This window comes from Mastigoproctus giganteus, chromosome 8 (genome assembly GCF_048544385.1).
Source record: "Mastigoproctus giganteus isolate SK-2022 chromosome 8, ASM4854438v1, whole genome shotgun sequence".
NCBI classification, from domain to species: domain Eukaryota; kingdom Metazoa; phylum Arthropoda; class Arachnida; order Uropygi; family Thelyphonidae; genus Mastigoproctus; species Mastigoproctus giganteus.
The window spans coordinates 139,139,956-139,158,061 of NC_143582.1; the positions used below are offsets into that span (position 1 = coordinate 139,139,956).

An 18,106-nucleotide genomic window follows, 5' to 3' on the forward strand; every position below is an offset into this window, starting at 1 on the left:
AATTGCTTCAAAAATTTGCTCTGTAACTCGTGATGTTAAATTAGAAAAAAATGGAAAAAGCTTTAAAGGCTTCTGTAGATAGAAGACCGAACTCAAAATAAAATTCCGTTAAGTTCACTCATCATTCGTGAAAAGGCAAAACTCCTTTATCAACACTTGTGCGAAACTGGTGATAGCACTGGTGGGATAAGTTTTTTAGCTAGCAAAGGTGCTGGTTTGAAAGATTTGTTTGAAATTTCTAATAAATATTACATTTAATATTAAATTGTTTCTTATTTTCATTTCGATGTCATATGCTTGCATTTCACTATGTACTGTCTATGTACATAGTCATGATGAAGGTACATATAATACATACATAGACAAAATTTTAGACTAGTTTTTCTTATATATTTCAAACTTTGGAACCTCTTTATTACTTTGGGAGTCATAACTCAGTATTTGCGGAATTTCTCAGGAACGTAACCCCGCCAATAGCGGGGGTTAACTGTATATATTCAAATAATGACAAAAATTAAAATAAAATAAAATAAATAAATAAATATTGAGCTTTCATTAGAGGCAGCAACATGCACATCCTCCATATGAAGCCAAGATATATCCAATATTTTAAAATAAAATAAAATAAAACATAAGAAAGTAGTACAGCAAAAACTAGAACGAAAATTAACATAAAAATAACCCAAAATAAAACGAATGGACGGGAAAGGGAAAATAAAAGGTAAGACATAAACAGTAGCCGAAAAACCCTATATAATTTAGCACTTTAAATCTAATTAATAAAACCGATATAAAATTTAAAATAATGCCAATTACATAATAATTTAGCGGTACCCCCCTCCCCCCAAAGAAAGGTACCAGTTCCGAAAGACGTGAAATATCACCAAAAAGGGTTAATGGAACTACTAAAAGATAACAAAATCAAAATAATAGACTGACCCATTATGCCTCATATCGACAGAGGACCACGAGGCCAATAATGGTCATGGAATCGCTGCATTTTAATTGCTATACAAATCGTTGCAAAGGCGGATTTGATCGGAGGAGGAACGGGTGGTTTGGTTATTCGATCTTTTCGCCGATTTGGGGGGGATACCACTAAATTATTATGTAATTGGCATTATTTTAAATTTTATATCAGTTTTATTAATTGGATTTAAAGTGCTAAATTATATAGAGGTTTTTCGGCTACTGTTTATGTCTTACCTTTATTTTCCCTTTCCCGTTTGTTTTATTTTGGGTTATTTTTATGTTAATTTTCGCTCTACAGTTTTTGCCATACTACTGGCTTATGTTTTATTTTATTTTAAAATATTGTACATATATATATATATATATGTATATATATACACACACACACACATATATATATATATACACACACACACACATATATATATATATATATATATTATATGATAGTTATTACAATAATATAATTATAAAAATTACATTTCATAATACAAATTATATATATAGAGTATATAATAATTTTATTCTTTATATAGAGGTACTAAATAAACATCAATTATAGATCATCACAAAATTAAAAAGATACTGTACACCTTTTTATATAATGAAATAAACTTATAAATAAAAAAAAAAAGTTTAAGTGACTTAAACCCAAATTACATGGCACCCCTGGAATGCTGTTAGGGTGCCGCAGCACCCCAGTTGAAAACCACTGCCCTAAACGGTTGTTATAATGGATTCACAGCCTGGGACATAAACAGGGCAGCAATAAACAGGAATGGACAGTATGTTGAAACTGATAACATTGAATCAGTTCTCTTTAATATGTCATCTGCAACTGAAATAGATTCTATTCAATTCTGATTCATTCATATGTACATCTGTTGATATTAGAACACTACAAACAACAGATGGCGGTGTTACTTGGAGTGATGATTCTTCATAGATGATATCCATTTACTAAAAAGCTTGTTCCAGTGTTCTAGAGACATCCCTGCAAATATAAGTGGCAGTGAATGTGTTAAAACAATCTTTTCATTCCCAATTAAATTTTCTTTGTTCTACTGCTTTTTCCATTATGGAAACTGATCTTTATTTTACTGTTGTACCAATATGGCAATATCATCAGCATCTTTTGCTATTGACGTGCAAAGAGGGTATATGTAACTGCTCATCCTAGGTAAAATGATTCCAACACTCCTGATTGAAAACCACAATTTGCAACAACTTTTTCCTCTTTCATTTTTTCATATTTTGTCAAATAACTAAACCATCAAGTGACAGTTATCATAATATGCTGAGGTGGAATTTACTCAAAGATATCCTAAAAGATATTTCTTGGCTAAATGCCTACGAGTACGAAGGAGTTTAATTATGAAATGGTGCCATTGTGGTATCTACCAAGAATAAGTAACAATAGTCTTCTCCATAGGTGAAGCGTTACTTATTCGAGGGAGTGCAATACCGTGGCAACTCATTGTGAACATATAATTAAAGCGATGCATTAAAACTACCTTGGTAGTAGAAGTGATGCGTGTGCATTATCCATGCAAAATTAAACTCTTTCATATTTAAGGATATAACTACAGTCGAGGATAAAGGGAAATATCTTAATTTCTAACCCTATTTTTCCATTTCAGCCTTTCCAGCTGCTCTGCGAATGTTTCACTTTTTCACTTTCCATTCACTCAAAAGCTTCACTTCTTTTAATATCCATTTCTCTAGTGTCATGCTCCATACAAAACATTTAACTAACGTTTTCTTTAATTTGATACCCATTCTTCCTGTAAATATCTGCTTTCTCTTATCAAATGCAATATTATTCCATACAATTCTAGCTTAATTTCCTGACTACATCTACCATCACCTCTTAGCAGGCAACTGACATTATTATAACATTGTAATATTACAATGTTATAATAATGAGGGTATTATAACATTGTAATACCCTCTTATTGTCCATTTTAATAGCAATTTCCTTTTCATCTCTTCCTATCATTCATAACTTTACTCTTATCTCATATTCTTCTCAACATTCCTTAATCTTTATAAGTCTTCCCAACAATCTGTTACCCCTCTTTGGTATCAGTGGCATATCTGCAAACTGCACTCTGTACAATTTTATCCCTTATGTTTATATCCTCCTTCTCCACCTTTCTTTCCATCCCCATTGCCTGCCTTCTTTACCCATTACTTCTTTATACAAGGCTTGATCTAAAAGGCTGTTGTATTATATTACCTTATGTGCCATTCTAGTAGAAAGCTTCTTTAAGTGAATCCACTTGTTTTTCTCATTACTTGTCCTGAAAACTATGAAATTTGAACGATGTGTGAACATTAAATTTTTGACCAACAAAAACATCCCTATTGTGCTGCACCCACCACATTTGCCTGATTTCGAACTACACAACCTTTGTCTATTCCCAAAATTAAAACAGGACCGAAACGAAAACAAATTCAAGAAATCCAATTAAATGCAGACTGTCCAAAGGCATTCACAAAATAAAACTTCCAAAAATGTTTTGATCAGTGCTTATACAAGATTGCATTGAAGAATATTAATAATGCAAACTGCTTATCATCAAACTTTATATGTACATAACCCCAGTATAACAAAGGAGGTTAGACAGGCGAAGGCAGATTACGAGAAATCCTTGGCAAAAGATGCTAAGAAAAACAGCAAGGATTTCTTTACTTATATAAACTCTAAAAGGAAGGGGATGAATCTGATTGGTCCACTTGACACTGATGGTTCGACAGTTGATGATCCTGCTCAGATAGCAAACAAACTGAATGAGTATTTTGCATCTACATTCATACATGAGGAATTATTATGGTTTGAAAATGGCAGAAGGTTATCAAATTGTAGCAGGATACTTAATGATTTTGTAATAACTGAAAGCAAAGTGGAGGAGAAATTGTTGAAGTTAAACATAAGAAAAGCACCTGGGTTGGATGGGATCTATCCAGTTGCATTAAAGGAGGCGGCAAAGCAACTAAGCAAACCCTTAGCCATAATTATGAGAGCATCCTTGGACTCAGGGGAGGTTCCCACAGACTGGAGATGTGCAAATGTATCCCCAATTCACAAAGGGGAATCGAAGGGTGACACGAGTAATTACAGACCAGTTAGTTTAACTTCTGTTCCAGGTAAAATAATGTAGTCACTGGTTAAAGATGCATTGCAGGATCATCTAGACAAGACTGCAGCAATAATTCAGACACAGCATGGGTTTGTTAAGGGAAAGTCTTGTCTGACAAATTTGATAGGATATTATGATGTGGTTACAAAGGAACTGGATGCAAAAAATAATTTTGATATCATATATTTGGATTTCAGGAAAGCTTTTGACACTGTTGCACATGGAAAACTATTGTACAAATTGGAGCAGAATGGTATTAAGGGTAGTTGCTGCAATGGATAAAAGGATGGTTAAGTGGGAGAAGACAGAGGGTGGTAATCAATGGGTGCTGCTCTTCGTGGACTAATGTTGGTGTCCCACAGGGTTCGGTGTTAGGTCCACTGTTGTTTTGTATATTTATCAATGATATTGATGACGGTATATCAGGCTTAATGTCGAAGTTTGCAGATGATACAAAGGTTGGCAGGGTTGTTAATGACAGTAATGACAGTGCGCTACTGCAACAGGATCTAGATAATTTGGGCAGATGGGATAAGAAGTGGCAACTGAAGTTTAACCTTGACAAATGCAAAGTACTGCATACGGGTAGAAGTAATCCCAGAGTAACGTACCAACTGTGTAGTACTACACTTAAGGTGGTAGAAAATGAAAAAGACCTGGGAGTAATTGTGCAGTCAGATATGAAGTTTTCTGACAATGCAGACAGGCTGCCAGGGCAGGTCATGGGGTTTTGTCAATGATATATAGGAATTTTGCTAGCAGGGAAAAGGAGGTGATTATCCCTCTGTATAAGGCAATGGTCAGGCCACGCCTTGAGTAATGCGTACAGGTCTGGAGGCCTCATTTTAGCAAGGATGTAGATTTAATTGAGCGGGTACAGAGAAGGGCAACAAGATTGGTGAGGGGAATGAAGGGATCCTCTTACCAAGAGAGGCTTAATTCTGCAAATTGCAGTGGCTGGAGACTAGGCACCTGCGCGGTGATCTGCTTGAGGTATATAAGGCCTCGAATGGGTTGAGCACGCTGAATTCTGATGGGATCCTTCCACTTGTTCAGATTACGAACCTAAGGGGGCATAAATTCAAATTAAGAAAAGAAAGATGTAGATTAGATGTGCGGAAATTTGCCTTTAGCCAGCAGGTGGTTAATTTCTGGAATAAACTTCCATCTGTCATTGTGGAAGTTGATAGGTTGAATAAATTTAAGGAGAATCTGGACAGGCATTTGGGGGGAATGGTGTAATTTTTTTTTTTTTTTGGCTGATGCTGCGTAAGCTCATACACTTGCTTTCTTGCATCAAATCCCACTGCTACTACTACTTCTACAACAGTTTCGCTCTAACATGATTGATAAATTGTGGCAATCCTTGCACAACATGGTACTATAAGTACCGCAGCGATTTCCCAACAAAATAAAATGCAAGAATTAACATGTAATTGGTATTATTCTAAATTTTATACACATCATTTTAATTGGATTTAAAGTTCGAAATTATATAGGGGTTTCTGGGCTATTATTTATGTCTAACTTTTATTTTTCTTTTCCGTTCGTTCGTTTATTTGGTTATTATTATGTTAATTTTCGCTCTACAGTTTTTGCCATACTACTGGCTCATGTTTTATTTTATTTAAATTAAAATAATTTCAGCTTCATATGAAGGAATTGCGAGTCGTTGCCTCTAATGAATGCTTGATTATTTATCTATTCTATTATAATTTAACTTTTGTCAACATTTAATGGTAGTATATATTTCGGCTTCATATGGAGGAATTGCATATAGCTGCCTCTAACGAATGCTTAATTATCTATTTAATTTATTATAATTTAACTTTTGTCAATATTTAATATAATTTAATGGTAGTATGGGTTGATATGCTAATTTAGCAGCACCTGTGCCACCATCTATTTTCCTTTCTTCTATATAAGCTGATTCAGCTTACAGTATGTCAATGGTGTGGCTCTGCTTTAGAGTGCTGTCTGTTCTATAATTTATTTTTCGCTGCATAAGGACCACCGCCGTGCAAATCCTCTCCATTGGAGGATCGATCGGAAGAGGAAGGGTGATTTGGTACTTCGATCTTTTCACCATTGCGACGATTTGTATAGCGATTGAAATGCAGCAATTCCATGACCATTATAGGCCTCGTGGTCCTCTGTCGATATGGGGCATAATGGTCAGTATATTTTATTTTATTTTAATTTATTCTGATTTTGTCATCTTTTAGTAGTTCCTTCAACTCCCTTTTTTGGTGATATTTCACATCTTTTGGAACTGGTACCTCTCGGGGGGGGGGGGGGGGGGGGGGGGTACCGCTAAATTAACACGTAATTGGCATTATTCTAAATTTTATACACGTCATTTTAATTGGATTTAAAGTTCGAAATTATACAAAGGGTACTAGGAAAGTTTTGCAATACAGTTTTGTTTATTTAATTTTTTCAAAGTAATTTCCTCTACATTCAATACACCTCTCCATCCTCCGAAACCAATCTTTAAACCAGTTCTGCCAAGTTTCACTAGGGAGTAAAGCACACTCGTTGTCCCAAGCCCGTAGAAGGTCCTCATCACTGGAAAACCGTCTCCCTTTTAGCTTCATTTTCACATGCGGGAACAGTGCAAAGTCGCAGGGAGCAAGGTCTGGACTATAGGGAGGGTGCTCGAGAAGTTTCAGTCCTGTCGTGGTCAAATATTCGGTGCAGGCTTTGGCGCGGTGAGCTGCAGCATTATCGTGAAGGAGGTACCAGGTGTCCATTCTTGACTTTGGCCGCAGGTTCTTCATAATCCAATGACTTTAGGCAGGCATTGTTCAGTATACCACTTAGCTGTGACTGTCTTCTGCGTGTCCAAAACGACACGTTCCACATTCCCACTCGATTTGAAAAATACAGCTATCATTTTCTTCTTTACAGATCGGGATTTTCTGACAATTACGGGTGTGTCGTCATCATCAAAGACCCAAACTTTGTTTTGAGCCTTGGTCGGCAGATCGTAATAGTACAGCCAAGTCTCGTCACCTGTCACGATGTTGTTCACACACCGAGATTGTTCCTTATCAAACTTTTTTAACATCTCCCGGCACCAAGTCACACGTCGTGTCATCTGCTCTTCAGTCAGTTGATGCGGCACCCAGAGAGAACAAAGTTTCTTCACGTGCAAATGATCTTGCAGAATCGAATGAATTGCTGGTGCATTTAGGCCCAAAGTATCCTCTATCTGTTGGTAGGTCACTCGCCTGTTTTCGTCAAGCATTTTCCTCACAGCAGTAACGTTTTCCTCCGTAACTGACATTCGTGGCCTTCCCGGCCTCTCAGAATCCTCCAGAGTGAAATTTCCCCTTTGGAATTCTCTATACCACCTGAATATCGTTGTACGATGTGGACAATCATCATCTAGTGCAAGAGTCATTTCTTCTAAGCACTGGTCTATGGTTAAACCACGCACGAAATTATACCGCAAAACTGTCCTTATCTCATTTTGTGACCACGATGCCATCGCAAGCACTTTACACTCTCACTACTAATGAATAACTGAGCCCATCGACTTGGTGCGGCGGCTACTATGCACGTATGAACATGTCTCAACATGCAGCAACAAGCAGCTTCCTGTGATTCATTGTTGCGTCATATTGCAAAACTTTCCTAGTACCCTTTGTATAGGGATTTCTGGGCTATTATTTATGTCTAACCTTTATTCTTCTTTTCCGTTTGTTCGTTTATTTGGTTATTTTTATGTTAATTTTCGCTCTACAGTTTTTGCCATACTACTGGCTCATGTTTTATTTTATTTAAATTAAAATATATTTCGGCTTCATATGGAGGAATTGCGAGTCGCTGCCTCTAATGAATGCTTAATTATTTATTTATCTATTCTATTATAATTTAACTTTTGTCAACATTTAATGGTAGTATTTATATATATATATATATATATATATATATATTTTTTTACTAGTGAGTCAACATTATTATATAACAGGGTTTCGCTCTAATATGGTTAAAGAATTTCGTTCAATCTGATATAACAGGGTTTCGCTCTAATATGGTTAAAGAATTTCGTTAAATCTCATATAACAGGGTATTTTTGAGCTTTTGTGCAGGGGAATAATAGCATATTAGGTTGGATGTAATTTTTCAACATTTCCACTCTTTTTGAATCCCCGCTGTTGACTCGCTAGTCAAAAAAAAAAAAAATAATAAAATAAAATAATAATAATATTGAGAAATCCCTGCATTTTATTTTGTTGGGAAATCGCTGTGTTATGTTCTGTGCTATTGAACTTGTGGAAAAATCTAGATTTCAAAGTTTTATTATTATCGGATAGCACACCAGGCCATTCAAAAATTTTTAAATCATCAAAACGTTGAAGTTTTGTTCCTACCACAACAGTTGTACTAGATTAATACAACTTCTTTCATTCAGCCATTAGATTAAGCCATTATATTCACCTTTAAAACTCATTCCATCAGAAAATTGTTACAATGGATTTTGGAAAAAAAAAAAAAAAAATTGATTCCGAATCTATTGAAGTAATGGAGGCACGGAAACATTTCTCAATTGTGGGCTGTATCAGAATCATAGCTTTATAGTTGAAAAAAGTAAAACAGTCAACGTTAAATGAGTGTGGAAAAATGTATGGCCAGAGGAAATATGGTCGAACAAGCAGAAAAGGGAATCGGTGCAATAGTAGAGCTTGCTTCGTCAGTAGGAGAGTAAGGTTTTGATGAAATGACTACCGAAGCCCTCATGGATAGCAGTTGATAGAATCGCCCTCCTCCCCACATCAGGTTTAAAAGACCTGAGTTTGTATCCCGTCAATGATGGGAGGAATTTCTATGGGTCTTTTTCACAACATGGCTGAGTTATTGGTCTCAGGCGAGAGTAACATGGTTTTTTCTTCCGGAATCTTGGGTTTTTTGTCCAGCAAAACAGAAAATCAACAATATACACAGTAGCATGGCCTTAGCTGCCTATGATCCTAAAAAATTAAAGATACGATTACTGAAGATGTTCAAGAATTACTGGTAGAAAAAGAGGCTGGTGAAGTGAATTTGGTGGAAATGGCATCGGAAGTAAACCAAATCAATTCAGAGAATGATAGATAGTGCAGATGAAAATTCTAAACTTCCAACCTTTACACTAAAAGCATACGGGAAGGCATAAAACTATTCAAGCAAATAATCTTATTTTTTGAATGCAGATTCTCGAATGAAAGAGGCTTCAAAATATGCTTAATTCCATATGATGAAATTCGCAAAGATTTATCAAGCAAAAAGCAAACAAACCCAGATTACTGATTTTTTAAAGAGTATAAGATACATGAAAGCTAGAATGGTGTATGTTTGTTAGTTTTGTTAACATTTTGTCAACAAAATATTGTATTTTTGTTAGCTTTTGGAATGTAACCCCCCCTCTTTTGTACTTTTCTTAGTCTCATAAAACACAGTTTCGCATAACACGACATTTTATAGGAGCCTAACTACCGTGTTATACGAGGGTTACCTGTATTGAATAAAGAGAAAATATACTTGTCTCGTCCTTCTCTTTCTATTTTCATTTTACCCATATCTATTTGATACAACTCTATTAACCCAATATAGTACTATCAGTTCTCTCTACCTCTCTTCAATCAATTCCCACAACCTTCAGTATCTTCAACTTTCTTCCAATTTACTCTATCAAATACTTTTTTCAAATCCAAAAAAAATCAAACAAACATTCTTATTCATCTCCATTTCTCTCTCAAAATTCTCATTATTCCTGATGTAAGAATCCTTTAGTCCTCTCTAACATTTTTCCATTATTTTCCTCGATCTTCTGTTCACTGCCTCCAACATAACCCTTGTGGCATACAATATCAGTTTGAAATCCTTACATTTGATTGCATTATTTTCTTCTTTTTTGATAGTATGAACCAGAGTTATAATGCTCAATCAATATGTTCTACGTTGATATCAATATTTGTAAAAGGATAAGAGAAGTTTACCTCCATATGATACATAGAACACTTCCGTATGATACTCTCCAGAAATTAAAACGAAAACAATTAAAAAATCAAAAATCTTACATTACAGTAAGAAATTAACAATAATAAAAAATCAATTTAATGCAATTAAAAATTAAGTCAAAAATTAATTTAACGAAAAAAAAATTGCGAAACAATTTTCCTTCCTGAAGCTGACAATGCTTTGACTGTATGTCATGATCGCAGGAACGAAAATTACCGAACAGGAGTGAGCATGGAACTTAAATAGGGATTATTTGTCTTCGCGCATGTGTGTAAAGGGATCACGAGTTGGAGATTAGATATGGCCGGCGAACATTTAACAGAATTTTAAATGTAATTTAATTTTGACGGTTTCTGCAATTAATAGTCTCGTATAATTACATTGGACACTAAGTATTTTGGCCTCGTTAAATAAAAAAGTATGTTTTTCATTAACGGCATGAAAGGCAAATTCTGATGCTGCTGAACAAGAAGCATATTAATCAACACATTAATCAACATATGAACTGAGGCCGTGTGTTGATTAATACGAAAATTCAGAGGAAACCATGTAGAACCCTGATGAGACGAGTCGCAATCACTGCAAGAAATGTATACTAGGTTATTTATTTGTGTTGCGAACGAGGAAAGGACTGACCAATTGTTCAGTACAGTGTGTAATTTTCGTATTGGCCTGGCTACAATTTTAAATTCGGTATCTTTAAAGAATCTGTTAAGTTGTTTGTGCCACTGTTCAACATATGGGACAGAAATAAAGTATTTTTTGATATTACTATTGTTGGTTGGTGTATTGTTTTGAATTCTATCCTCAGCTTATACCCTTATTCTGTCTATCGTAGCAAGTGGGTAACCCCTGTTTAAGAATCTGCTGGTTAATATTTGTATTTCTGAGCCCAAAGCAGATTCCGTTGTTGAATATTTATAAGCAATGAGAAATTGATTAAAGATAATCGATCTTTTGTAGGTGAACAGGTGATAACTGTTATAAAGTAGAAGCATACCGGTGTTTGTAGGTTTTCGATAGATGTTGAATTGGATTTTATTTGCATTCTGAGTAAGCGTGAAATTTTAGAAAATTTAATGACTTAATATCTGTATTCTCCCTCTCCAATGTAAATTTGAGTCTAGAATGAATATTATTAAACGAATGTAAAATGTCTTGAATAGTGCTACTATCAGTAATGACTAGAATTTAGACATCATCTAAATACCTCCCACAGATTGTGATACAGGGTAGAAAAGGCATCAAATGCATACGTTCAATTGCTGAGAGATAGATTTTATTTTATTTTATTTTTATTTTATTTTATTTTATTAATAAAAAGATACACAACAGGTAACCATTAACAGTGTATCTGAGATCAGATCAATAAACATAATAACAATAATGTGAAATCCTACAGGACGATAAACATTGATACAAATTCAAACAATAAAGCATATGTACAAAAGAGGATTGTATTAAGTTAAGTTACCGGTAAAACAAGTAATAATTAATCCGTTAGAGAATAGAAAAATAATATAACAAATAATAAGCTACAATAATTAGATGTGAGCTAGTCACTTTGCAGTTTAAGTGAAGAGGCAAACTCGTGGATGGAGTTCATCAGTGATTGGGAGTTGTCAAAGAAGTCAATGCGAGAGTCATTTGCTGATTCTGTTCAGTGGACTGAACTTCATTAAGTCCGTGTTGGCAGAGTCAAGGCGAAACGGTGTAAGGTTCCTGACTTGTCTACAGGGAGCATTGAAGTTTATTTTACTCAGGATATCAGATGCTTCATAAATTCCAGTGATCTCCGATATTAGGCCGCTCAGGCTTAATCCTATTGGCAAAACAAAATTTTTTTGTATACTTTGTCTCGAAAGATGATATAGTTGGCTTCCATTAAGAGTTTAATTAAGTGAAAAATTTCCTTAATAGGAAGCTTTGTATAATTAATTGTATCGAGTTATTATTTAACATATTCCAAAGAATATCTAATGTGTAATCAATGTTTACATTCATATATAACGAGGTAACATCTAACGAGAATAAATTATCATTACCGCCAAGTCTACAGTCCTTAAGGTTATTAAATAGTGTATCATAGTTCTTAATCGCAAATTGTATTGCTCATCTAAAGGGTTTTATTATGCTATATACGTGTGTGGCCAAGGATGAAAATACCGAGTTTCTGTAGGAACAATAGGCCAAATAGGAAATCCAGTCTTATATAATTACATGACTGGATTAGTGGTCTTATGCAATTTTAGCCTTTCGTGCCGTTAATGAAAAACATACTTTTTATCTAGGAAATTAACTCATACACCGACCATTGAACAAAATTTACTGTAACTAAAATTTTTACAAATAGTATAAAAATATAAAACAAATTATTTTCAATAAACTAATGACAGTACATTAACAGAATACTAAAAACTGTAATAAAAGATAGTTTACAATAAAATAAACTAAAATATAAAATTAAAAGAGCTAAAAACCTGGAGCTTTCGAGAGCGTCAGCTCTCTTCTTCAACAGTAATATAACTTTCTGCAACATCTCCTTAAATAGCAGGTTCACGGTACTTCCACACGGGGTATTTCTCCACGTGGTTCAATCGGCACATGGTCAGAACCGGAAGCGGAAATGTCTCGGGTACGTGGCAAAGAAAATCGTTCATCCGAATTTAATACAATTGTTTCAAAAATAGGATGAATACGCATGCCTCTATCTCTATTCATGGTATTATTACTGGATGAACCAATCCGTAAACCCTCAAGCCATTTACGCTCCCAGTATCCGTGTGCATGATCCAAAATAATAGCGTCCTCCGGGGAGATTTGATGCTGCTTCTCCCAAAAATGTTCGGCCACGGCAGACTTACTGTAGTCAGCGGTTCTTATGGCATTTTTCCGCTTCCGGTTCTGACCATGTGCCGATTGAACCACGTGGAGAAATACCACGTGTGGAAGTACCGTGAACCTGCTATTTAAGGAGATGTTGCAGAAAGTTCTATTACTGTTGAAGAAGAGAGCTGACGCTCTCGAAAGCTCCAGGTTTTTAGCACTTTTAATTTTATATTTTAGCTTATTTTATTGTAAACGATCTTTTATTACAGTTTTTAGTATTCTGTAATGTACAGTCATTAGTTTATTGTAAATAATTTGTTTTATATTTTTATATTATTTGTAAAAATTTTAGTTACAGTAAATTTTATTCAATGGTCGGTGTATGAGTTAATTTCCTAGATATGAGTTTTCCCGACCTCAGAGGCTTTTTTCAGGAAACATACTTTTTTATCTAACGAGGCCAAAATACTTAGTGTCCGATGTAATTTATGAGACTATTAATTGCAGAAACCGTCGAAATTAAATTACATTAGAATTCTGTTAATGTTTGCCAGCCATATCTAATCTCCGACTTGTGGTCCTTTACACGCATGCATGAAGACAAATAATTCCTATTTAAGTTCCATGCTCACTCCTATTCGGTAATTTTCATTCCTGTGATCACGACATATGGTCGAAAAGCATTGTCAGCTTCAGGAAAGAAAATTATTTTGCAATTTTTTTTCGTTAAATTGATTTTTTATTATTGTTAATTATTTCTTACTGTAATGTAAGATTTTCGATTTAATTTCTGAAGAGTATAATACGGAAGTGTTCTACATATCATATTGAGGTAAACTTCTCTTATTCTTTTACAAATTATTTTCTTCCCTATGGATAACGAGAGCATAAAATATATTTAGTTATAGCAGTTATTCCAAAAAATATTTCCTGATGTAATTTATGAGAGTAATCTATATAAACTGAAATAATCATTAATTTCAAGACAACTTACCAGTATTTGCTTTAGTTCCTGCAATTAGCGTGATCATAAGTGGATATCGGTTAAAGTGAATTACCTAAAGATTTATAAATCAGATTTAACAGAGATATAAGGGCTACTCATATTTTAATTTCTTTTTAAATAATTAATAATAACTAACTCAAAAAAAAATTAATGCATTTTTTAATCTGAAATTAGTACAGAAATTTATGGAAAGCATGCTTTGAACAGTATTAACAAGAGATGGCATGGATGTTAACTGATACAATAATATTATCAGGATTCAAATATCCATTATCAGGGCTTGATAATGGACTTGACATCCACTGATATCCGGACTCGATATCCATTAAACACTATTCAAATAGAGCAGTTTTGAATTTATCTCTGAATTAAAATGTCAATAAGAAATTTCCATCAATTCTGATTTATTTTTGGTTTGGGTGACCAAACACCGTTTTTCATGTAAGGTGCATTTTCTGAATTAAATACACATCGTTAAAATTAATAATATATTTAATTAATTTAGCATGGTGGTTAATATTACCACAATAAATACCAAATATTCGTACGTTTCACATCTAGCATTGTTGCAATGAGAGGATGTTGCAATAAGAAATGTGAGCTGTATTTTCTGCTTGCTTGTTGACATTATGATTTGCTGTTTTCATGCCTTAAATATCAAGTTAAATAGCAACAAGCGTTTTTATAATTATTGATAAAACAGAACAAACAGTTTATTTTCTCCCAGTAAGTAAAATGCCTATGCATAAATGCATTTATAAGAAACAATATTTGAAAGAATGGGCATTTAACAAAACACCATTGCCTCAATGATGAAAATCAATGCAAAAATTAACACATGAGATAGAGCTAGCTTAAGGGGTGAACACTGCCTCAAGGTTGCGAAGTTTAGGCTTGTTTGTTTGTTATTTGGTTTTTAGGAGCATTAGCAACTAAGGCCATATTGCTCCGGGAATATGCGGTGGTCATTCCCTTGACCTTTCCGCATCCTCCGTATTTGGTGGTGACGGGCTCGAACCCCCAGTCTAATCAAGAAGCGTGTGCTACGCACTGCTGCTCCTTCCCACCTGGCTACGGAGGCGCCCCGAAGTTTAGGCAATTACCAAAATTTGAAAGGGCAACAGAAAAAAAAAAAAAAAAAAATCACTGACAATAAATGAACACTTTAAAATAAAAAAGGAATTTTATAGAGGGCAGTACAAGTGTTGCTTTAACATATCGCTCACTAATACCATGAATAATAGTATGAAAACTTTAACTAATTAAAAATGGGAAAGAAAATTATCATAACAAGAACAGAAAAGAAAAATTAGTATTGCAAACATCAGTGGCAGCATTAATGCACATACCACTACATATTGCTTATAATACCTAAGATAAAAAATAAATAACATACATGCTAGTAGCATGGAAAACCTGTACAGTGAAAATAAAAATGTCTCCAGTATAATTTTCCTTATATATTCTGGTTTAACAATGACTTTTCAGTGGTATGGTGCTGCCATGTGAGTGCTACGAGGGTGGTTTAATAAAGAATCACCCTGACCTAGCTGCACAGGTGCAGCTAGGTCAGGGTGATTCTTGGCACAGGTTTTAGTCCTCCTCTACATAGCCACCGTGCAGATTTACACATTTTTCCCTATCGATGGATGAGGCTACGGATTCCGTTTTTGTAGAATTAGTGAGGTTGGTCTTTGAACCACGACTCTGTTGCAGAAATGAGTGTCTCGTCATCAGGGAAGTGGATCCTCCGAAGAAATGATTTGAGGGAAGGAAACAAGAAGTCTGATGGTGCAAGATCGGGTGAGCAGGCTGGATGGGGCAGTATCTCATATCCACAAGTGGCCACTTGTGTTGTTGCAATTTCAGAAGTGTGAACTGGGGCATTGTCTTGAAGCATTCTCACACCTTGGGACAGCATGCCATGCCTACATGTTTTGATTTTCTCCCGTAATTTTGTGAGTAAGTTGGCATATTTGGCAGGTAATCAGTCATTATTATGCCTTTCTCATCCCAAAACACTGTCAGCAAGAACTTTCCTGGTCCCCCTCCATGGTCCCCCCATGTCGTTGGTGACGTCATGGGGGGGGACCACGACGTCACCAACTTTCATCCTGAGTGATTAGACAAGAGAAAAAGTCTTCCTCATCTTTTTGGCACAGGGCTGACAACTCTTGTGATTTCTGTCGTCGATCAGCCTTCTGGAAACCAGTCAATAATCGAGGAATCCATCTTGCACTCAATTTCTGTAAATGGAGTTGGTCATGAAGGACTGTTTCAACAGAGCCCACACTAATCTTCACCTTCTGGGACAATTCACACACAGATATCCGGCGATATTCCATGATTAACGACTCCACTTTTCTGATCATGCTGTCATCAATGGCTGAATGGGGACTACCTGGAATGGGCTCATATTCTACTGATGTCCGACCACACCTAAACTCTCAGCCTCTGGCTTCAACTTTGTCCATGATGCTACTTCGTCACACATTCAGCTCTGTAAGAGAAAAACAAATTAAGACAAGGCTGAAATTTTACACCTTTAGTACAAAGATATGTATGATACTACACACAAAATATCATGACTCTGCAATATATGGAAGTAGGTGAGGGCGATTGTTTATTGAACCACCCTCGTAGTTTCTGTTCTATTATAATTTTTCACTACATAAGAGCCACCATTATTCAAATCCATTGCATTCCCAGATCAATCAGCATACTGGTTTGTGTACATGTGGTTTTGCCTAATGTTCGAAATATAGTGATTCCCTGACCATTATTGGCCTTGTGGTCCTCCAACAAGATGGGACATGGTGGTCAGTCTATTTTATTATATTTCATTTTGTTGGTCCAGTGTTGTAGGTGGTTTGCCCCTTTTTAGTGATATTTCACAATCTGGACCTAGTGTCATCAGATGGGGGTGCTGCTAAATTTTCAATTAATTGGCATTTTCTAAAATATAGTTTTGTATTATATTTTTTACCCTTTCTAACTTAGTTTTAGGAGCATTTCTTCTGCAATATCCTTTTTCTTCACACCCCCTTTTGTTTTGTTATGTGTGATTTATTTTTACTCTACAGGTTTGCCATGTCACTAGCATATCTTTTATTTATTCTTATCTTAGTTATTATAAGCAACATGTAGTGGAACCTGCATTAATTCTGATATTTGTAATACTGATTATTCTTTTTCTTTTCTGTTCTTGTTATGATAATTTTTCGTTCCCATCTTTATAGTTTACATACTATATATATATCTATATATACAGCCACTCCCTGACTTACGTAAGGGTTGAGTTTCACAAAACTTTATGCAAGAAACTTTATGAAAATCAGAATTTCCCCAAATGCTTATGCAGTACTCACAACTATGCATGCTGAACTTGATTGAAACAAAAAAAAGAAAAGTTCAACGAACACGTAAATAGAATTATTAATAAATTTTTTTTTATCTCATGCGCAGGAAAAATTACAAGTGTGCTTCAAAATGTACAATAAAAAGATTAAAAGACAAGTGCCAATACAAACACCTTATAATTAAAAATAAACATTACCAGAATTGACATTCCCAGCTGCAGGGGTTGAGAGCTGTGGAGATTTAGAAGGGATCGGCAGCTCAACCTTACAAATAAACATATTAATGGATGACGGTTTTTTCTTTTCTTCGTAGATTTCCTTGCAGCAAGCAAGCATATCATTTACCCCTCTGTTAACTTTTAATTGTTTGCTGCCAGGATCCATCTTTTCAAACTTCGCAGTGGGCAGGGACAAGAGCATCATATGGAGCATATTCAGCATTTCATTTAAAACAGAAATGAATTACAATACAAGCACAATGAATGTTGTATGTACTTTTTTTAAGGCACTTGGCTTATGGAGTAATGCCATCAATGTATTTCAAAAATGAATGAAAAATATCCATATGCAGCCAGATCATGGCTTTTAAGATTAGGGTGTGTAAAGAGATGCACATGATGTGGCATTAACAGCACTGTAAAAATCAATCAATTTTTAAATTTGACCACACAATAATTATTAATTATTGTGTGGCATTATTATTAATAAAAGGATTTAATAGGTGTATAACAAGTGGTCTGAATATTTCATTTCTATTTGACACAAATTTTTATAAATTTGTAATGCAGCCT

At 34.9% G+C, this 18,106-nt stretch overlaps 1 protein-coding gene across 4 annotated transcripts in view; it reads right to left on the reverse strand.

Moving 5' to 3' along the window:
* Positions 1-18,106, reverse strand: part of Lamtor3 (Late endosomal/lysosomal adaptor, MAPK and MTOR activator 3) — a 118,562-nt gene that overhangs the window by 16,705 nt on the left and 83,751 nt on the right. For all 4 annotated transcript variants that reach the window (XM_090379760.1, XM_090379763.1, XM_090379762.1 and 1 more), the window contains one exon: positions 13,945-14,008. In XM_090379760.1, coding sequence (XP_090235886.1) covers positions 13,945-14,008 — 64 coding nt within the window. The remainder of the gene's footprint in view (positions 1-13,944; positions 14,009-18,106) is intronic.